The sequence below is a fragment of the Mercenaria mercenaria genome, chromosome 12, assembly GCF_021730395.1.
Source record: "Mercenaria mercenaria strain notata chromosome 12, MADL_Memer_1, whole genome shotgun sequence".
In the NCBI taxonomy this organism is placed as follows: domain Eukaryota; kingdom Metazoa; phylum Mollusca; class Bivalvia; order Venerida; family Veneridae; genus Mercenaria; species Mercenaria mercenaria.
Window position 1 is genome coordinate 41,685,643 of NC_069372.1, and position 23,622 is coordinate 41,709,264.

The window sequence follows — 23,622 nt, forward strand, 5'->3', positions numbered from 1 at the left end:
CTTGACACAAACCAGACTGGTTTTGTTAAACACTGTGACAATGACCTTGACCCCTAAAACAACAGCGGACATCAGGTGGCCACAGGCAATCATCACATCAGTTTAACCATTGTAGGCCCAAGCACTGAATGGAAACAATTTAAGTCTCAATGTCACTTGACCTTGACCTGACCTGAAACAATAGGGGTCATTGACTGATCTCAGGCAATCATTCTATGAAGTTTGACTTCTGTAGGCTAAAACACTCTGTAGTTATTAATCTACCACCAAAACTAACTGAAACACAACATGAAGATAAATAGATTTATTAGTAAGATTGATATACGAGATAAAAATTTCATCACAGTATCTCATGAAAAGAAAGTATTTGAAACTGAAATACATAACAATGAAGGCTGAGATTTCATTCCTGTAGTTCGAGCATGCTGTAGGATTCAGGAAAATATTTCAACAAGCATCTTGGGTAAAAAAAAGTCAGAACATTGAAGGTTTAACAAAATTCAGATTCTGATAAAATATAATCTGAGATACCTAGGTCTATATTCAACAACTAGAAATACAAAATTAATATTCAATTTGGCTCACAGATGTGCAGGCTGATCTTGGTCTGCTCTGGTCACAAAGGCAAAACCACTTGCCGCCAGCAGGCTAAAGGTTGATCAAAGTAGCCTTTGTTTTAAACTGTTAAAAAAATGTTATCGTATATTGAACTCAACAGCTGATTTTTAATACACATCCTTCAAGTGTTTATGATTTAATTAAAATATTAGCCTCTCTTAATCGATCAACTGAAGAATTAAATTGGTATATTTTATCACGTCATTTGGATTTGTCAGTGTTTTTTCATGGAAGACTTATATATACATGGTTCATCAGGGATCATCCTAGGTCAAAATTTTAGGGAGAAGTGATTCTTCTCCGCAGAATTTAGGGAGAAGTTGAGGAATTTAAGGAGAAGAATCGGCATAGCATTCAGTTTCCTGCCTAAATATATCCACTTTCTGTGGTCTAGCTGTAACTTATAAACATAATTATTTAAGGAAATTGATTTTGCATTATCATTTTCATGAATTTCTAAATAAGTATAAACAAAGCTATGAAAAAGTCGCCTTTATATTTTTATCCGAAATTTACATGTCCGAAGCTCGTAATTTAACAGGTGCACGATCAAAACGCCATGAAATTTTACATTGGTATTTCGATTCTCGTGCTTTTATAATGCCTGATTTTTGCATCAACTTGTTCAGATTTATACATATAATTCATTCATTTATTTTTTTCGAAAATAACACCGAACTCGTAGGTAATGGCGATCTTTTTACAATATTTTGTACGGCAGTTCTGACGTCCGCGAAATCATTTTTTATCCGCAGTACCCGAGCAATTCATTTACAGAAACTGACCGTAATCTGAAAATTGAAATAAATTTTGAAGTAATCTTTTATAAAATGAAAGAAAATAATTATACAATTGTTGCATAAGATCATGCTCTCGTTAAGTTTATCGGCTTTTACACGCCGATTGAAAATTTTCAAAAAGGCGGCGGCTTACAATATATTGATGACACTGTGGGATATTAACGCTAACGATGGCTGAAGTTTGACAGGCGGTAGCGGGTTGACTATGGATTTATCGAAAATTTTAATCTAGTATATGCATAAAGTTTTACAACTTTAAGTAAACAGATAATCACTCGCTAAAAAAAACTCGGCGATTCGGACTTCGCCCGGAGGCGATAATAGGCGAAGTGCCCGATTTTAAGCGACCGAAAACGTTTCAAATCGCCTTTGTAGGATGATCCCTGTTCATAGGACTTGGCAAAAAAATTCAAGGACTTTTAAAGGACTTTTAAGACTTTTTACGGATTTTCAAGGACTATTTAATCGCTTTAAATCTTAAATACAAAACCATTTAGGCTCTTCATAAGGCATTATGACAGAAGAAAAGTTACAAAAACAGTTTTTTTTCCATAAGCTACAATAGCATATCTTAACCTTAATGAGATCTTCAAGGGGATTACCTTTTATGAGCATATTTGCCTTATACCATACTTAGTACATGTTTTTTATAAGTCTTTCAAGCTCTCAAGACTATTTTCAATTTGTCCTCAAGGACTTCACTTTTTGTTTCCGCGGTGATTTCAACGCAACTTTCCCCCATATTTTCCGACATCAATGGTTTATCACATACCACTTATGCTTGTCTGATTTAAAACTCCTTTAACCACGATGAAAAATCATCCTGTGTAAGCCATTTATTGGCGAAAACATTTATTTTTGGGCCACTCATTGTTTTGTTGATAAGTCTGCTACAATGACCTTGCGCATAATATTTTAACGTTGTGAAACGCTTTCCGTATCTAACTTCCGTACCGAAACGGGTTCAACTAGCGTTCCCTCGTGGGTGTCCCATGTATTTTTATTTTAAAAAACCCCGTTTTTTCGCTCGTTTTTGAACTTATTTATTATTTTATTTTTTGTATTTTTCCCCTTACAATACGATTGCACCCCCGTTTTTAGCAAATTTAAGGACTTTTCTACCTTTTTTTTTCAAAATTCAAGTACTTTTCAGGGGATTTTGAAAGAAAAAATCAAGGACTTTTCAAGGATTAGGATCAAATTCAAGGACTTTCAAGGACCTGTGCGAACCATGATATAAATGGAAAAAAAAGCCTTTCCCTTTGTCTGCATATCATCCTGTTTATTTCTGACAAAGTTGATGTTATGGAATATCTCCAATTTTATTTCAGCTTGTTACAATAAATATAATAATAAATCTTCTAAAGGTCCTATCATTTCTTCACTTCACCAATATCGTCAATATCATCTTCGTTTATCTGAAAAAGTAATACATAAATCAGTAAGCATAAATGAAAACAACATAAGCATCAATGCAAAACACGTAACTCACTAACACTTCAATCAATTTGTTGCATCAAGGAATAAAACATAACTTGCTACTATTTCATTCAATTTTTGCATCAGAGAATAACGCATAACACACTAACATTTCACCCGATTTGTTACATCAGACAGTTATACAATTTAATGACTTTTAAAGACAAGTGTACAGCATACAAAAAGATTAAACCTCGTATAATTTCTTACGACTTTTAGCCGTAACAAATCAAAGAGCATAGCATTTTATGACGAAAAATCCCAACTGCCTGTAGCGGGATTCGAACTCTGGGTCGCTCGAGTGCCAGTCCAATGCTCTAACCACTGAGCCAGAGTCGACTCCCTGATGCAGTTGTCAGAGACTGGCTTTAAATGTACAGGATAGTGTAGACCATAACACTTCCCCTTTTCAAGGAGTCATCATTTATGATGTGTTAGGCATTTTGACATGGAAGTGCCATTTTTCGGCTGATATAAAGTTTGTAAAACCCGGAGCCCCATCTTACCCTTTTAGCATAACAATCAAGAGCTAGCATTTTATTCAAAAAATCCAACTGCCGGTGGCAGATTCAAACCGGGTCGCTCGGGTGCTAGTCCAATGCTCTAACCACTAAGCCAAATAGTGGACTCCCTGACGTAGTTGTCACAGATTTGCTTAAAACATACAGACTATGTATAAGCGACAGTAACAAATTAAACTGTTGTAGACTTCCCAAAATACTGTTTACACAAAATAATTTACCTACAGAGAGAATTAAACTGTTTTCAATGTACTTATCATACCTACATTGTGTTAGGGACGAAAAAGTTAGCAGCCTGCTGACAAGTTACTTTAATGACACAAATTAAAGTGTGCATAAATTTATGGATATAATTGACATTGTTTACTCATAGATTTCCATTTATCAGCATAACAACATCGAGGTTTTGATTTACATACTTCTATACACACCTCGGGCACTTCTTGAAATTAAGAATCAAAACTATATCAAGATTTTGAACCAACAGTAGTGAGAAACAAGTGATTTGAAGTCAGTAACCTTAACTACTTGGCCACGGAGGCCGCTAAAACAGCATGTATCTGCTCATTAAAAAACTTTTTTTTCAAACCTTTCATCAAACTTACAGATTTCCATTTTTCAGGTAATATATCAAAGAGGTCAAATTTTACATCTCCTTGTATCACAATCTCATCCTCGGCCTGTATATTTGAACCACATGCAAACTTGTTGGCAAAAAACTTGCTCGCCTCTTTCATGTCTATATCTGTAAATACAAATAATCTTGAAAGTGTGGATGAAAATCAATACCCTTATTTGCAAAACAAGGCAGTCTGAAAGACAGCTATATCCCCCGCCACTGTTATGGATAGTGAAAGGGTTGATGGTATTGAGTGGAACCAATAAACATTCTAAGATGATTCGAGTTGTGACCTTGACCATAAGCTGGCAGGGGTGAATTTTGAATTCTGCACATTGTCTTGATAAGCGGAATATTACAGCCAAGTCACATTAAAATCATTCAAGGGGTTTAGGAGATACAGAGCAGACAAAAAATGGAAGGCTCAAACCTTTGACCTTGAGTTGTGACCTTGACCCTGAGCCAACATGGCTCACTCATGAGTTCTGCACTTAGTCTTGGTAAGGTGATCAATTGACCCAAGTTCCATGAAAATCCTTCAAGGGGTTTAGGAGATACAGAGCGGACACAAATTGGAAAGTCAAACATCTGACCCTGAGTTGTGACTTTGACCTTAAGCCGACTTGTGACCTCTGCACATTGTCTTGATGAGGTGATCATTTGACCCAAGTTCTTTGAAATTCCTTCAAGGGGTTTAGGAGATACATAGCGGACACAAAATGGAAGGCTCAAACATTTTACCCGGAGTTGTGACCTTGACCTTGAGCCGACATGGCTGACTCATAAGTTCTGCACATAGTCTTGATGAGGTGATCAAATTTCATGAAAATCCTTCAAGGGGTTTAGGAGATACAGAGCGGACACATAAAGAAAGGCTCAAACCTTTGACCTTGGCTTGTGACCTTGACCTTAAGCCGACATGGCTGACTCATGGGTTCTGCACATCGTCTTGATGAGGTAATCATTTGACCCAAGTTTCATGATTATCCTTCAAGGGGTTTAGGAGATACAGAGCGGACACGAAATGGAAGGCTCAAACCTTTGACCTTGAGTTGTGACCTTGACCTTGAGCCAACATGGCTGACTTATGGGTTCTGCATATCGTCTTGATGAGGTGATCATTTGACCAAAGTTTCATGAAAATCCTTCAAGGGGTTTAGGAGATACAAAGCAGACACGAAATGTTTCAGAAGGACGGACAGACGGACGGAGACCATTCCTACAACTCGTGGTGGGCGATTAATATGTTCAAATACATAACAAGAGGGCCATGAAGGCCCTGTATCGCTCACCTGATCTACTGACCTAAAGATCATCAAGATTAACATTCTGACCCAAGTTTCATTAAGATATGGTCATAAATGTGGCGTCTAAAGTGTTAACTAGCTATTCCTTTGATTTGACCCTGTGGCCTAGTTTTTGACCCGACATGACCCAGATTGGAACTTGACCTAAAGATCATCAAGTTTTTTAACATTCTGAGTAAGTTTCATGAAGATAGAGTCATAAATGTGGCCTCTAGAGTGTTAACAAGCTTTTCCTTTGATATGACCAAGTGACCTAGTTTTTGACCCCACCTGACCCAGATTTAAACTTGACCTAAAGATCAACCCCATCTAACCCAGACTTGAACTTGAGCTATAGATCATCAAGATTAACATTCTGACCAAGTTTCATTAAGAATGGTCATAAATGTGGCCTCTACAGTGTAAAACACTTTTCCTTTGATTTGACCTGGTGACCTAGTTTTTGATCCCACAAGACCCAATTCAAACTGGACCTTAAGATCATCAATATTAACATTCTGACCAAGTTTCATGAGGATACAGTCATAAATGTGGCCTCTACAGTGTTAACAAACTTTTCCTTTTATTTGACCTGGTGACCTAGTTTTTGATCCTACATGACCCAGATTCAAACTCATTCAAGATTTTATTAAGGGTAACATTCTGACCAAGTTTCATTATGATTGGGCCAAAAATGTGACCTCTAGAGTGTTAACAAGCTTTTCCTTTGATTTGACCTGGTGACCTAGTTTTTGATCCTACATGACCCAGATTCAAACCATCAAGATTTTATTGAGGGTAACATTCTGACCAAGTTTCATTATGATTGGCCAAAAATGTGACCTCTAGAGTGTTAAAAAAGCTTTCCTTTGATTTGACCTGGTGACCTAGTTTTTGATCCCAGATGACCCAATATCAAAAACCCTCCAAGATTTTATTGAGGGGAACATTCTGACCAAGTTTTCATTTAAGATTGGGTCAAAATTGTGACCTCAGAATGTGAACAAACTTTTCCTTTAATTGACCCCGGTGAACCTAGTTTTTGACCCCAATGACCCCAAAATCAAACTCGTCCAAGATTTTATTGAGGGTAACATTCTGATCAAGTTTCATTAAGATTGGGCCAAAAATGTGACCTCTAGATAGTTAACAGTCAAATTGTTGACGACAGACGGACGGACGACGGACACAGGGCAATCACTAAAGCTGAAATCTTGTGCCATGCAAATCCACAATATTAAACACTGTACAAGTCTTCTGCATGAATTTAAATGCTGCTGAGTAAGTCTTGAGGACTCCATCTTAAATATTCAGCATGAGATAGAATGTCTTCCTATGTGAAATCAACCGCTAGACATTATATAGTACAACAGAAGTAATGGCTGCTCTGGTGCCCATATAAGCAGTCAGTCGGAGCCATTTTAACAAACCTGAAACGTTTCAATGTTATTTTAATATATTTTTAAACAAGAGGGCCCTGAAGGCCCTGGATCGCTCACCTGACCTAATTCTAACCCCTGATAACTAGCTTTTCCTTTGATTTGACCTAGTGACCTAGTTTTTTGACCCCACATGACCCAGATTCGACAGTGACCTAAAGATCATTAAGATTAACATTCTGACCAAGTTTCATGAAGATACAGTCAAAAATGTGGCCTCTAGATTGTTAACAAGTTTTACCTTTGATTTGACCTGGCGACCTAGTTTTTGACCCCACCTGACCCAGATTGGAACCTGACCTTAAGATCATTAGGATAACATTCTGACCAAGTTTCCTTAGGATATGGTCATAAATGTGGTCTCTAGAGTGTTAACTAGCTTTTCCTTTGATTTGACCTGGTGGCCTAGTTTTTGATCCCACATGACCCAGATTCCAAACTGACCTAAAGATCATCAAGATTAACATTCTGACCAAGTTTCATGAAGATACAGTAATAAATGTGACCTCTAAAGTGTTAAGCTTTTCCTTTGATTTAACCTGGTGACCTAGTTTTGACCCCACATGACCCGGATTTGAATTTGAACTACAGGTCATCAAGACAAACATTCTGATCAATTCTCATGAGTTTCAAACTTAAAATTAGGTCTCTAGAGTGTTAAGAAGCTTTAGTGACCTAGTTTTGACCCCACCTGACCCAGATTTGAACTTGACCTAAAGATCATCAAGATTAACATTCTGACCAAATTTCATTAAGATATGGTCATAAATGTGGCCTCTAAGAGTGTTAACTAGCTTTTCCTTCGATTTGACCTGGTGACCTAGTTTTTGACCCTACATGACCCAGATTCGAACTGGACCTAAAGATCATCAAGATTAATAATCTGACCAAGTTTCATGAAGATAAAGTCATAAATGTGGCCTCTAGAGTGTTAACAAGCTTTTCCTTAGATTTGACCTGGTGACCTAGTTTTTGACCCAGATGACCCATATCGAACTCGTCCAAGACTTTATTAAGGGTAACATTCTGACCAAGTTTCATTAAGATTAGGGTAAAATTGTGACCTCTAGAGTGTTAACAGTCAAATTATTGACCACTGTTGACGACGGACACAGGGGGACCACAAAAGCTCACTTTGAGCACTTTGTGCTCAGGTGAGCTAAAAAGTTACAGAAATTAGCTCCAGTTTGCTCAATTCTGAAGATATTAAAATTAAAACATGAAAGAGTTGCACCAGCAGGTTCAAATTTGAATTCACTAGACTGTAGGGAGGCAGCTTCTGTATGAGAAGAGAACCAATGTTATACAAACCATAAGAAGCCAGTCCCATGACGATGGTCACCATTTTCTTCTTGCCTCGTTTCGCGGTGGCCAATTTGATGCCCTGGGGCTCAGACTTTTTCTTTGCCTTCACTGCACCTTTTCCACCTCTCGTCTGTCGCTTCTTTTTCTCTCCATCGTCTCCCTCAGCCCCACCTTCTCCTTCACCTACAAGGTAAATCAATTCAGAAATTAGGATCATAGTACACAGTGAAATGACTGTTCATCTTTTCATAGAACTTTGCAACATTGTCAACCTGTGTTTGTATCATGTTCTTTCTTACATATTAGTGACCAAACAGCACTCAGCTAGTGTAACAATGTAACTGGATGGAGCCTGATTTGGCAATGAAAATGTACACCCTCGTTCTAAAAGAAGAGGGTCACAACACTATCAGATTCTAATTCATTCAGGGAAAAGTGACCACATCTGCCGGCAGCCATGTTTTTTTTATCAGTCAGGATAATCTGAATTCTGCAATCTGGCCAGCAATTTCATTTTAACTTTTCATTACAGCAATATATGGAAATATGGTCCCTTCCGCTGGCAGTCATGTCTTTAGCCTATCACGACTGCTTCAACAAACTTGGTTGAGGATCACCCAAGGAACACTTCTCCGTGATTTTTTTGAAATTGGGTCAACTCTTTCTAACAAAGTTTTCGAAAAATTTGCTTCCTGTGGCAACCAGACTGTTGCATGAAATGCAATTCTTTGAACAACTTTGAGGAGGACCACCAACATTCCTGTGAATTTGGCATATAGGCTTTGAAAATATCTGAAGCCAAACGTCAATGACAGGTTACAGAAACAAGGTGATCATTATAAAATTGAATAATAACTTCCGGACATACATCTTAAGAGGAAGTGAGTTATTGGGGATGTACAACTTCACCACATACAACTGAAATGAAAGGAGACTGGGGGTATCCAAACTTCTCCACATACAACTGCAGAGGTGGGTTACTGGGAATGTACAATTTTTTCCCCACATACTACTGAAGAGGATTTGTTTGTTTGGGGTTTAATGCCATTTTTCAGCAGTATTTCAGTTATGTAACTGTGTGCAGTTAACCTAACCAGTGTTCCAGAATTCTGTCCAAGTACAAACCTGTTCTCCCAAAGTAACTGCCAACTTCCCCGCATGAATCAGAGGTGGAGGACCAATGATTTCAAACACATTGTCTCTTATCTAATCATCACGAAGAACACACCCCAAGGATCAAACTCATAAGCCCGTGATCCGTAGATCTGCACTCTCCTTATTGAGCTTGTAGGGGGCAGGCTACTGAAGAGGAAGGTGAGTGGCTGGGGATGTACAACTTCCTCACATACAGCTGAAGATGAAGGTGAGTGACTGGGGATGCACAACTTCCTCACAAACAACTGAAGAGGAAGTAGAGGTGAGGATGCACACTTTCCCCCCACACAACTGATGAGGAAGTGAGAACTGGGGTCATAGAACTTCCCCACAAACAACTGAAGAGGAAGGTGGGTGACTGGGGAAGTACAACTTCTTCACATACACTGAAGAGGAAGTAGAGCGACTGAGGACGCAGCTTCCCCATATACAACTGAAGAGGAAGGTGAGGACTGGGGTCGCAGAACTTCCTAACATACATATGAAGAGGATGTACAACTTCCTCACATACATCTGAATAGGAAGGTTATAGACTTTGGATGTACAACTTCCCCACATACAACTGAAGAGTAAGGTAAGAGACTGGGAACGAACATCTTCCCCACATACAGACCAGGGACACACAACTTCTCTATATACAACTAAAGAGGAAGTAGAGTGACAGGGGATGCAATTTGTTCAACTTGTTTTGAAAATATTGATTCCGACTGGTGCATAAAAATGAAAAGTTTAAATCATACTGTCATCTTTATCCTTGCCGAGATAATGTGTACAACAAAGCATTTAGAGTTTACACAACAAAATGATACTTATCAAAGTATTATCAAGGATATAACCCAACAGTTAACCTTAGCCTCGTGGGCCAAAATGATTCTGCCTTTGCGACCAGTGCAGAACCAAGAATCAGCCTGCACATTCCTGCAGCGATCATGGTCCACTGTTTGCATCAGGGCAGAAAAATTTTCAGTTAACACCCCTTTGAATAATAATTGATACTGTCCAAACTGAATGACAGACCAGTCCATTTTAGAAATTTAGCAGGCTAAGGGTTAAGGCATATAAAAAATGTAACAAACCTTTACAAGAGACAAGTCTTTCGAATTCATCTGGTAAATGGGACTCGAGCCATTTCTTACATTTGTCATAATTTGGGTAGAACTCACAATACTGTAAATATAATGAAAAACTGGATCAATACTGTACAAATCCACAAGAATATTGTTATTTTTAAGAACAGAATTACAAACAGAACAGGGAGTTTTGCTAGTTATGCAGAAACAATCAAGAAGAGCTGATTTCAACTCTGTAGTTTCAACATACTCTCAACTGTTTAGAAATTTCTTGGGACTTTTAGTTCGCTATGCTGGATTACTGCTTCTTAAATTACTAGCCAGTACTCAGTACTCGTGCCTACTGTTAGATCCACCTATTCTGTAACAGGGTTTTCTCTGAATTAATGCAAGACCTAGATATGAATAATTAATCATTCCAAAGACCTCCAAGGGTGGAAGTTGGAACATCTTGAATTTTGTGATATATCTTGAATAAATAAATGTCAATTTTATGGCCAAAGATGTATTTTTCCCTTTGTAAAAATAACAACACATGAACAAATAAAGGCAATATTTAAGTTTTTGTTCTGAAAATGGATGAATTTTACAATGGGACTCTATAATCCTATGAGAAATCTAGCAAGAAACTTGTAATGGAATATAAGATTATTTTATAACTCTATAATCCTATGAGAAATCTAGCAAGAAACTTGTAATGGAATATAAGATTATTTTATAAGAATCTTTCACTTGTTAACAGTGTGGATAGAGATATCTGGCTCTAGTGTAACTGTTTAGGCAATAACGAGGCTCTGCTGAGTTACAGCAAAACAGTTACCAGAGAGCCAGATATTTCCATCTGCACCTTCAACTAGTGACAGATTCTTTTTCATGCGTACTATATTCTTTGATTTAAAATAAAATCAAACAGAATGAATACTTTTCTTCTAAGCACTATTTTATTATAGTAGTATATGAATTAATGCATCCATTCATAAATTTTTAGCATGTGAGTCATCTTACAACCTGGCTTGTAAGACAAGCTTTTCCAGCACCAGCAAAAGAACATAATGCTGTCTGGCATGCAAGTAAAGGTGGATCAAACCACTGGACTCAGACCAGAAAGAAAATGCTGTGCCCTTAGGTAAACTATGAGAACCATGATCATGAACTGGAAAATACACAAGTCCATTTCAATCAACCATTTGTAGTTAATTTTGTATAGAAAATTTTTAATACAAATATAAGCATCTGAACTGAATTAAAGATGAATACTGCCCAATAGCTATATTATGATATTCATTTTTATTTGAAATTTTACATAAAAAATCCTTTTAGCATTAAATGTAGAATATACTTACTTCAATTGGCATGCTACATTCTGAAAAGAAAAAGAAAATGCATTAAAACAAAACAAAACTGACAAGGCACATTTTGGTGATAATCAAGTGTCCAACATTGAGTTAAGCCAGATTAAGAAGAAAGCCTGACTCTATCAATACAATTAAACACTGGGTGCAAGGCTTTAATACCAGTATAAAAACTCCAGCATTTGACTGGTTGATTCCAAGTCTGTTTTGAAACTAACTAATGGTAAGGTTCTATTCTGAGCCTTGTCCCCAATCAAATTTGAAAATTTGAAACTCGGTGTCCTACAAATACCAGGAGTGGTCATGGCCTCTGAGGTTTAAATCTTCTACCTACATTGTATGCAATGAACAGCCAATACCTTATACAATGTACCTCCTGTTCCGGAGAAAACCATGGAAGTCTGGGGCACAGCCAACCTATTCCGACACAATTGAGACAATACTGAATTGAAACACATGTGAAACAGAAACTGGGGAGGGAGTGGGAGAGGAGTCATCCCTCCTGTAAATCATGGGGGTGTGGTGGATCCTCAGATCAAAAAATTCGAATTTTATCAATGCAAGCTTGTTTTATTGTATTATATCATGAAGTTTGTCCCAAAAGTGTGCGGACTGCCTAGTGCCCATTCAGTTAGCTCTAATTAAACTCAATGTCACACTAAATTTTGCTTTCCTTGTGTATCGTAAAGGGGAGGTGAGAGACTGGGGATGTACAACTTTCCCACATACAAACTGTAGAAGGTGAGTAACTTGAGAGTTGAGACGTACAACTTCCCCACGTACAACAGAACAGGAAGGTGAGTAACTTGGGATGTACAACTTCCCCACATACAACTGAAGAGAAAGGAGTGTGACTTGTTTTATTGTATTATATCATGAAGTTTGTCCCAAAACTGCGTTGACTGCCAAGTGCCTATAAAATTAGCTCTAATTAAACTCAATGTCACATTTGCTCTCCTTGTGTTTCGTAATTTAAGCTTAACTTACGTACAGAAAGCTCTGTGCCAGTAACTTCTTTTACAAAATCCTTGTTTCAAGTCATATGTCAGTTTCTTGCCTACCATACATGTATGAACACTGATGTAAGCAAATATATAATTACCTCCACAATACTGCACTTTGAAAGGATACTGTACACCTTTAGTGGGACCAGAGTAAGTGAAAAATTCCCTCTCTGCTGCCGCTAGAGGCTCTGCTGCTTCTGCCATTGTACACAGGTCTGAAATTTAAATGTCTGGTAGATTCATCTTTATTTTCAGGATGATACTTTGCAGATATTGACTGTTAATTACAGACATTACAGTTACATTTGTAACCCTTACCATGCTGGACACGACTGATTCTGCCTTTGCGACCAGTGTAGATCATGATCAGCCTGCACATCCATGCAGTCTGATCATGATCTGCACTGTTCGCCATTCAGTCAGTATCTTTTGGCAAGCACCCCTTTTAACAGTTAATAGTACAATCCAAATTGAAAGATGGACAAGTTCATTATAGAAATTTAGCAGGATAAGGGTTAACATTAACACTGATACCATTACCAGAATTACAGTGTCTTTTTTTGGCTAAATCACAGAATAGAATAACACAAACAATTTATAATAATGATAAAAATAATAATTACAACTGCCACTTTCTTCTATGTAATTAACATAATTTAGACTACATCACTTTTTCATACAAGGCCTTCCAATTTAAAACAGCACTGTGCATACACAGCATTGTCTGTAGTTATTTACTTGACACATACATTAATCTTCATCAACATTTGAGCCACACCATGAAAAAACCAACATTTGTGCATTCGTTAGCGAACATCATGGATCCTGACCAGACTGCGTGGATGCGCAGGCTGGTCTGGATCCATGCTGGTTGCAAATGCACTATGTTGGTTTTCTCATGGTGTGGCTCAAAATTTTTCTGAATCAGGTGTTTTGGATTTTTTTTTTATAAGATAACTGTACCCTGAAATTTTTTATAATATGCCAAAAATTGAGGAAACACTACATTGAAGCAAAATGCATTCTCGACAAATTTATTCAAGATTTTTCATCAATGCTGAGGAATCCAACTAATTTATTAATATTCCTAGGGAATCAACCCCGTTAAGATCGAAGGGAAGTAGCTTAAAAACACTATAACTATACATCATTATACAGTTCTGATAATGTCATTTCTAGAGGGGGTGGTGAGGGTTGAGAACCTTTGGGTCAAAACCTGCGCATTATAGTTTATACTCAAGTATCGGCAGTAGACACTGTCATTGGGATATCACACTTCTTTTTTGTGGGGGCAATGTTGATTTTTCAAGGGAGCCTCTGCCTTTTAGGTAGCACCTAATTACAATTGGCAAACTGAAGAATGAAAAGTTGTTTAGGATAAATATATTTTCATAAGCAGAATATAAAAAATCAATTATCTTTAATTTATTTAATTCAGATTGATTTTTTTTATGAATTTAAAGTGTACTTGCTTCATGTTTATAATGCATATCAGTATTAAACTGAATTACATTAAACTGTTTTTGTTAATTTTGTTAAATCTAAAAGATGTTTTTTGTCAAATGCTTTAAAATGTCAATAATTTTCTTCAGGGAGCATACTTCACTTAACTGTAGATCTCTAATCACTATGATGACCTTCTCACTTGGATCCCTTGTGACCCGACAAAAGTGGAACAGTGGGAACCAGCCGCTGAATTACACAAAAATAATTGGTCTGAATTGTAAATATGCTAATGACTGAAAGTCATACAAAACTAATATTTATACCGTAGTAAGAGAAAAACATTTATTTTCAACTTTATTATACAAACACAACAAAATTAAGCTTGCAATTGGCATCAGGCTTTATTTTAGCATGACTGACAGGTGAGGGTCGTGCACTGACAAATTCAAATGCAATTACATAACAGAAATTCCTGACTTTTGAATACAAGGTCAAAATAATATGGTGTCAAAACATTTCCCCAACGAAATAAGCCAAGGCGTAAAAAAAAATTGTTTGTTTCCGGTATCCCAACCTAACCTAAACTTTTGGCCCGACCCTAAATGTTTTTATGGCCTCGGAGAATATTTTTTTCAACTTCTTGACAAAAAGTTGCATAACTGCACTTTTATGCTTTTATGCTTCAGACATGGTCAGTGATGTTAGAAATCAAATTAAAAAAAAAAAATTAAAAAAAAAATTCCGACCTACCTACCCTAATTTTTTTTAGCATGTTACTGGAAACAATGAATTTGTTTTTTAGGCCTGATCAGAGACCTATAAAAATAAACAGATCGGCAACTTGAAAGGCATATAGAGTAGTGATTTCCCGATTGTCACCGATAATCGAATAATCGCCGTTAATTTTTCCATGTCGGCGACAATCAATTGTGTGAGATGCAATTGATTGTCGGGTAATAATAGAACTATTTTCCATGTATTAATTTACTTAACCTGCTGAATAAGGCTACACCTATTCAGGACCCGATTCCGACGATGGGAGTTGTTCCGCCATTTTACCAAAATTTTTGGTCAAGGAAGAGCACTTGTTTGCATTGAAATACCGGTAACTTGGAAAATTTTCTGTTCCTGTAAGTTCGGATAGTATGTGAAGTATGTGAAGCAATTGTTTACCAACAAAAAAGTGAGAAAAATCGAGGGGGTTTACATAATTATATTCTTGTTTAAATGGATTTGTCACATACACAAAAGATAGTTAAAATCAACTATCTGACTGATCGTAAGATGCTATCATTCTGTCAGTTGCATATATGTAACAATCATGAATTTATTACAATCATAATTTCTCAAACAATTATACAAACAAATATTAATTTCAGTTTCAATCTTTTTTCACTGCATAATCTGTTCAATCTGCTCAGGGGATAAAACTACACTGATATTTCACAAGTCAAATAAACGTGTCAAAATATTACACAAACAAAATTTTCTTACCCTAAAAACTTACAAAAGTTAAAACATCCTATTAACTGGCGAAAGAAATTCATAAAATTCGTAATATTTGCAATACACAGTGGGACATCACACCCAGATGTAACCACTTCTACCTGTCAATCAAAATTCTTAAACTTCAAACAGAGTACCGCTTTGATCTTTGACATGAATGTACTGCTGATGTGATGCACTAATCCTTTAGATATATCTGTAGGTCTCGTGGACTCATTGATTTTAACAAGCAGAAATATAATTCCTGGAGATATATGTGCCAACAGCTAGTGGGTTTTTTTTGTGTTTTTTTTTTTTATTTTACTGTAAATATTTTTGTTTTGTGTGTGTGTACAAACAGTTGGGAGGAAACAGAAAATAAAAGTATGAAATAAAGATCACTGTTTTTATTTTGGAGAAAGCTCCTTTTCAAGATTTTTTTTTTTTTAGATATTTTGTTGATTTTGGCTATTTTCAAGTGGAAAAAGCTCTGAAACAAGAATGGTGACCAATGTATTTTATGTCATATTTCCATTTTAATTATTATCCGGAGATAATAACATCAATACACCAAGGTTGGAGAAAATTGTTAGTTTGAAACATGTGACAATACAATTTTACAATTATTGATTCTTGTTGTTTTGAATGTTACTCTTGTTATTACATGTACATTTTGTATACATTTCAACTGAAATAAATTAAAGGACAATATATTGTCATTACTGTTCTTGAGTGTAGCCGGTGGTGAAACCATATGTGTGTTTCAATTAATAATCAATCGATTGTACCCTTCCGATTCGATTTGATAATCGATAGCACTTTTGGTCCAATTATGAAACACTAATATAGAGCAAACCTCGCCAACATCACTAGTGGGATCTGAATGAGATCTCGTTTTACTGGTGTATGAAACAGGCAGGAGAAGGATAAAAAAAAAATGTGTTGTGAAAAACTTTTCATCAGATCGTTTGTTTATAATAATAATAGTATCTTTTGAATGTTATTAATTAGTATTTTCTACACAGGCAATTGAGGAATGAATTTATGATTGGAAGTCTGAGAAATCAACAGTAACTGTTGTCGTTTGAAAATTGGACCAGATTCGGTTTATTACGTGCCGGCAGTATTGCCAGTGTAATACTTAATTAGCGTCTATTGATCTGAGTGATCAAGTCAGTAAACGCTTCAATAAGATAATGTGCTGACACGAGCTTATCCGAGATTATCTCTTGTTGCCATTCTATGTATTTTATACTTCTTTGGCCTGATGTACATTACAACTAGAAAATTTTGAACAATCTATACAAGTATTTAATAAGAAAATATAGGGTTACTTGGTAACAATATATGTAAAGACATTAAAAAAATAAGAGTATCAGTGTCACTGATACTATCAGTCAAGTCACGGATGTTAGTCAATACTTGTGGCTGAACTACTTTCATCGATATCGGCCTCTTGGTACCCACTTTTGCCCTAAATTTTACAGACAGACACACGATGCAAAACGGATAATTAATTACTTATGTCATAAACACATCAAGCCATATTCAAAGTACTTAAATATCAAAAGTATTGATGGTTATGGAAGAGACCGATACCATTTTTGGATCGCGGAAACTGATGTCAATTTATCATAACATTTTTATTTTTTATTCTAAAGTATTTTCTCTTGTAATTTGTAATCAGGCATGTTAAGAACGCTCTTGATAGTATATAGACTATGGTTTTCATACTGTAAGAATCACAGAATTCATTAAATTGTTACTTTTATGGTCCTCGTCGCGATGACTTGTAGTTGTCACAAAAGGAATATTCTAACAACGCCGTTTTATCAGCTAGGTCAGTCACTGCTTTTGGTATTTCTAGGTCATATATGCCTAAATAGTATTCCTATATAGGTCACAATAGCCTAAATAGTTTTCCCTATATATTCTATATAAAACTGACCTTTTTCAAAGAGCTACCAAACATAGCTAGACCCATTTCAGAGAACAAATCCTTACCTCATTTTAAAGAGTTATGATAAAACTGATATAAAATGAAGAGAAAAGTAGGGGTCATGTATCTTCTAAGAGAGATTTCTCTGGTCACATTTACTTACTGTAAACTGACATCAAAATCACACTGCTGTGACCTGGAAGTACTACTCATACTAAAACTGAGCTTGACTTCACCAAATACAACCTGCTCTCCCATTTGCCCTACCAAAATGTCAACAATACATCCACAATGAAATTTAAACAGAAACTAGCCTCAATTTAGACCTCTGTTGCCATGCCAAGTGAACAATTAGTGTTCAAATACCTGGCAGCCATTACGCGACTAGACCAGATGGCTCCCACGCTGGTTCCTTTAGTTTAGTTAGGCCTATAGGCCAGGCACTGCTATTGACTTTGCCATAGGGTTCCATTATAAGAAAAAATTTCGCATATTAGTGTAACGTTTTAGTACCATGTACTGGCATCCACACGGACAGACACACACAAATCACGTCGGTGAAAAGCTAGCTCATCACCAAACCAAAGGTGATTTATCGCGCCTATATACTGCCATTTTACTCCAATGACAATTGACAGGTTTACAAATTTGCATATTAATGGAATTACTTCCCTTTATGCATTCAGTAATCGTTACATTAGAGGTCTACCATAGTTCCTTGGTTGAAACCCTGACTCATTTTGCCATTTTTTTAAATCTGGTTACAATGAAGGTAAAAAGTTTCAGCCAATCAGCGGCATTTCGTGACAAATCTTCGCGAACCAATCAAGATCAGCTGTGAAAAGCGTGACTGCATCCTTTCCAATATCAACGCCAAATTACAAGTAATATTATTATTTCTTGAGGTAGAAATTTACAAATATTCGATTAGTGGACTAAATCTTTATTAATCACACTGTCTTGCAATGTCATCTTTATTCATTGTTAGCAAGTACTTTGCTCAGCTGTTGTTTGAAGTTTTAAAATCAACATGCAATTATTAAGTGTGCATGCCCACCAGATAAACGAAAGAAAGAAATCAGAGGTTCATTTCGTGGTTTTGACAAATCTCTGATGAGTGAGAATGTATAAGAAATGACTCTGTCACATACACCAAAATTGACAATTAAAAAGTCATGCATTCAGTCAGACACTTGTAAAATATCCCAAAGTTCACAGAAAACATCGCATTGCTTGATTTTGACATAAATTTTATTATTGTAAACATTACCTTTGTATCCAGTCAGCTTATGCCTCGTTGATTCTTATGGGTTTCCCTACACTTTTTTCTTAACTAATCCAAGCCCCGTTTCAATATAAACATCTGACTTTTATATTTTATATAAAACTGATATATTTTAAAGAGCTTCCAAACATAGCTAGACCTATTTCAGAGAACAACTCCTTACCTCATTTTAAATAATTAAGATAAAACAGACATAAAATGAAAAGAAAAGTACGGGTCATGTATCTTCTAATAGAGATTTCTCTTGTCACATTTGTTTATTGTAAACTTACATCAAAATTATACTGCTGTGACTTGGCAGTACCAATGACGTCTCGTCGATACTGGTGAACACTTGTGCCAGGTAATATTAAAATCCCTTTAAGGATTGTTGAGTTACAGACTGGAAAGGAAAAAAGCCATTTTGGCCTTTGACTTCCAAGAGTGACCTTGACCTTGCAGCTAAGGACCCGGGTTTTGCGCATGACACATTGTCTCATCCAGGGGAATATTTATGCGCAAGACACGTCGTCTCATCATGGGGAACATTTATGCCAAGTAATATTAAAATCTCTTGATGAATGACAGAGTTCTGGACCAGACAGGAAAAAAAGACCCTATTGACCTTTGACCTCCAATTGTGACCTTGACCTTTGAGGAGCTAGGGGTCTGAGTTGTTCACATGACACGTCGTCTCATCATAGGGAACATTTGTGCCAAGTAATATTAAAATCCCTTCATGGATGGCAGAGTTGTGGACCGGACAGGAAAAAAGCCCTGTTGACGTTTGACCTCAAGTTGTAACCTTGACCTTTGAGCCAGGGATTTGGGATTTGCGCATGACATGCCGTCTCATCATGGGAAACATTTGTGCCAAGTGATATTAAAATCCCTTGATGAATGATAGAGTTGTGGACCGGACACGAAACAGACCCTGTTCATGCCATGTTAACATTTGACTGCCAAGTGTGACCTTGATCTTTGAGCTAGGGGTCTGAAAGCACATGACACATCGTCTTATTATGAGGTATATTTGTGTCAAGTAAAATGAAAATCCCTTCATGGATGGCAGAGTTGTGGACCGGACATTAAAAAAGCCCTGTTGACGTTTGACCTCCAATTGTGACCTTGACCTTTAGGCTAGGGTTCCGGGTTTTTGTTGACACGTCGTCTCATCATGGGAAACATTTGTGCCAAGTAATATTAAAATCCCTTTATGGATGACAGAGTTATGGACCGGACACAAAATTGCGGAAGGACAGTCGGAATGACAGAATGACGGAAAAGCGCTTTCCTATTGTCCCCGAAACTGGCTTTCAACCAGTAGGGGACTAAAAAAAGAAAATGAACATCGAACTCACGATTCTTGGTTTCGAAGTCAGTCAATGTTACCATTGGACCACTGCATCCACTCTAGATGAGATGCTGGTGGACATTTTCAACTTTAATCTAAGTAGATGAAGCAGCAGTGCTTGACACTGTATATATGTTGGCACATGTTCTGTCTACGGTGCAACTATATACTTCCTACATTTTAAACATATTGTGATGTTTCATTATCGCTTATGTAGATCCAAATACAGTCAGATACCGTTGCCAAGAGCGTAACTTTGGCTTTACAATGACATTCTAATCATGAAGCTGGTTTATTAGTAGAAGTCATAGTTGACCGGGGTTAAATCAGCGTTTTGGGGCCCCGGAGGTCTGGGTTTAATAACCTTTACAAACAGAAGTAAAAGTACCTACATTTGACACTAGTATTGGATAAAGAATAGTGATTTCATCGTGGCCATATGACTAGTTCAGATTAAAGTAAATGAACACAACACATTCTTACAACCATTAATGTCAGCTATTAAGTACTACAGCTGCTTATCCCACTAAAAATACTGCACTTCTTTTCATGTATAATACAGTCTTTCTAGAATTTAACTCATTCATATGCCTATATTGTGCATGGAATCTTTACATACGCTTTAGAAACCTAAAACATCATCATGCAGTAAAATGACGGGACAAACTGTAATGATGTACGTATTGCCAGTCCAGGCGCTTTTACTACACTTCTATGTGAATGAGATGCTTTTATGCCTATAAAAGAGAACTTTTTCTAAGGTATTTCTAAAGCAGTGTGACAACATTATTAAAATAATTATCTTTCAACGTATTTTCGTGATTTCCAGACTGCGATGAATCATCGAAATGATTAGAGACGGAACCCACTACAATCGAGAAATTTTGGTGAGTATTCATAACGGAGTACGAGTATTCTTGAAAAATATTTCATGAAGGAATCTTTTAAGTTATCTCAAACAAAAGGTATAACACCAAAATTAGTGTATTTCAAACACAAATACTGTGCTAAGTATATGTAGTATCTTTTTATCAAGAGTATTGCAAGAATTGTTAATTTTCGTTGCAAAATGTGGTTTTCTCCTCACCCCCCTGCCCCATCCTTTCCACTTTCATTTACGCTCCCTTGTTTTGGCATCCCCTCCCCTTTTGCTGTGGGTGAGTTATCGTGCCCACCTTAATTTTGGCTGCCGGGGTCCTAGGGAGGTGCCCGTTTGTTGTCGTTTTCCTGCTCATGTGTGTGCTTTTGTGGGCTTGTGCGTCTGTGTTGTCTTAGGCGGTGCCCTACAGTATTGTTGTATCTTACTTGTCTGTTAATCTATTAAGTTAGTTGCGTGCGTGCATGCGTGCGTCTTTTGTACATGAGTGTCTGCGCTGCTGTGGTTTACGTTGTAAGGTAACTGTGATTAAGGAACGTACCATCCCTTTTGAATATTCATCCTTGTTCCACTTTCCCCTTCACCCCACCCTCTTTTTTTCTACCCCTACCCCTTCCTCCCCTCTTTTTGTATATTTTGCAATAATTAAAATGTACTGGTTGGATTTTTGAAGCAACCCGTCTATAACATTTTTCCGTTACAGCTTCTTTCCTGTGGACCTACTTTACAAATGCGTGGCTCTGAGTTTGCGGTGCTTTGTGCTTCCGAGAAATCTACCCTTACCTATTATCTTTTGTTGCCACGGTTACATTGATATGACTTATTTGTACCCTACACCGGAAACCCGCGAAACGGGCGACTCCTCCAGAAAACTTAGTAAATTTAGTGGGAGGCTAATGGAACATACAGAAGACGCTCCAATTCCAGAAGCTTCCCCTGTTTTTTTAGCGTGCCAGTAAAGCACCCACATATTGGACTCTTATCTTTAGACAGTAATTTTCAGTTGGAGGAGCGGGAGATTGAACTCACGATTAATGGTTTTTCGTGGTAAGACAATGTTACGACTTAACCACTGCGTCCACTCAAGTCGAGAAATAGAAGGACTTTTTCATCTTATATGTAACTAGATGGAGCGCCATGGTACTATATATATTGGCACACATGCTCTCGGCGGTGCAGGTGCGAATCCAAAATATAAACTTGCTATATTTTTATCATATAGTGACGATGTTTTACTATCGCTTATATTGATCCAAATGCACATATTTATGCAAGTGTTAAAAGTGTAACGTTGATTTTCTAATGACATGACATTCTAATCATAAAGCTGGCTTATTTGTAGGAATTAGTGACCCGAGATCAGATCACCATTCGGGACCTTTGAGGACCACATTTTATTGCCTAATGTCAGTAAAAGTAAAGTTACACATATTATATAGATATCGGACAAAAACTGTATTTTCCGTGTGAGTTCAAATTACAGTTAATGAACATATAAAATATTCATCGGTGGGAAATAAGCAGTTAGCAGTTGCAGCAGTTAACTAGAATTGCTAGCAGTTACAGCAGTTAACTGCTACAACTGCTGGCAGTTAACAACAATTAACTGCTACAACTGCAGTGTTACAACCTCAACAAGGGAGATTAATCACAAAGAATTCCTTGTTATTGCATTCCTTTATGATTATCGGAAGTAGGGAATTCCTATTTGTAAAGTGGCATAGAAAATTATTGTGGCCTGAAAAAAACGTTTCGAATAGTTTCGTGTTGTGTCCTGGGAACAAAATGTATATATAAGGCGTATATGCATTAATATTCAAGTAGTTATTTAACATAATAAAAGAACAAAGGAGACGTAAAAAGAATAAAGAAAATGTATTTGAAGGTACCCAATGAGTGGGGGTGTGTCAAAGTCGGGCCTGAACGGAAAATAGCGAGTTTTGGTGTCGGAGTCTAGTCTCGCAACGGTAGAAGAAACTGGGATGCCACCGGGTGGGTGTTATAGAGAGAGGGCGTCCACGCCCGGGTGGTGGCCATGCCGGTAAGGGTCTGGTTTCCGAGCAAGGGCGGACTTGTGTGTTTGGTCAGGAACGCTTGAAAACGCCATTTCACCTCCAGCAGTAGATTGCCTGGTCGTAACCGTAGAAGAAACTGTGGTCCCACCGAGTGGCCGTTATAGAGGGGGTCCATGCATGTGGACCCGGCATAGCGGCCACCCCGGTGAATTAAGGTCTGTTTGTTTCGTGAGCGTGCGTCAAATTCGGGCCTGAACGGAAAATAGCGAGGTTTGGTGTCGAATTGATACCGTCCCCCTGCCGTAACCAATGCACCGAATCGGCAATGTAATCCCTCAAATTGTAGATCACCATATTAGCTTCAAAGATATACCTTCAATGACAGGGAGGGAGAAACACATAAGTCTCTGTAGCCCAGGATTAAAACAAGTTTGTAATGCGATTTTCGTTCCTGCGTTGAGTCGTATACAGCTGCGTTTTGTGAAAGCTGAAAAATATGAATTAGTGACATATATCTTAGGTCACAGTAGCATGAATTACTAAGGTTTTTAATATCGTGTGAGGTCCTCATTTACGTGAAAGTTCAAAGTATTC

The 23,622-nt window shown here is 37.2% G+C and overlaps 1 protein-coding gene across 3 annotated transcripts; it reads right to left on the reverse strand.

Moving 5' to 3' along the window:
* Window positions 1-2,637: 2,637 nt before the first annotated feature.
* On the reverse strand, window positions 2,638-17,420 carry LOC123534348 (density-regulated protein homolog). Of its 3 annotated transcripts, none has more exons than XM_045316568.2 (8): window positions 17,346-17,400; window positions 14,260-14,340; window positions 12,747-12,863; window positions 11,636-11,655; window positions 10,299-10,389; window positions 8,074-8,250; window positions 4,024-4,163; window positions 2,638-2,836 (listed from the first exon to the last, which is right to left on the reverse strand). In XM_045316568.2, the coding sequence occupies exons 3-8, from the start codon at window positions 12,850-12,852 to the stop codon at window positions 2,792-2,794; spliced, it is 579 nt and encodes a 192-aa protein (XP_045172503.1). In that variant the 5' UTR covers window positions 12,853-12,863; window positions 14,260-14,340; window positions 17,346-17,400; the 3' UTR covers window positions 2,638-2,791. The 3 variants fall into 3 exon arrangements, with proteins under 3 accessions (XP_045172503.1, XP_045172502.1, XP_045172501.1); XM_045316566.2 differs by having other exon boundaries at window positions 2,639-2,836; window positions 14,250-14,340; window positions 17,346-17,408; XM_045316567.2 differs by lacking the exon at window positions 14,260-14,340 and having other exon boundaries at window positions 17,346-17,420.
* Between the last annotated feature and the right edge of the window lie 6,202 nt (window positions 17,421-23,622).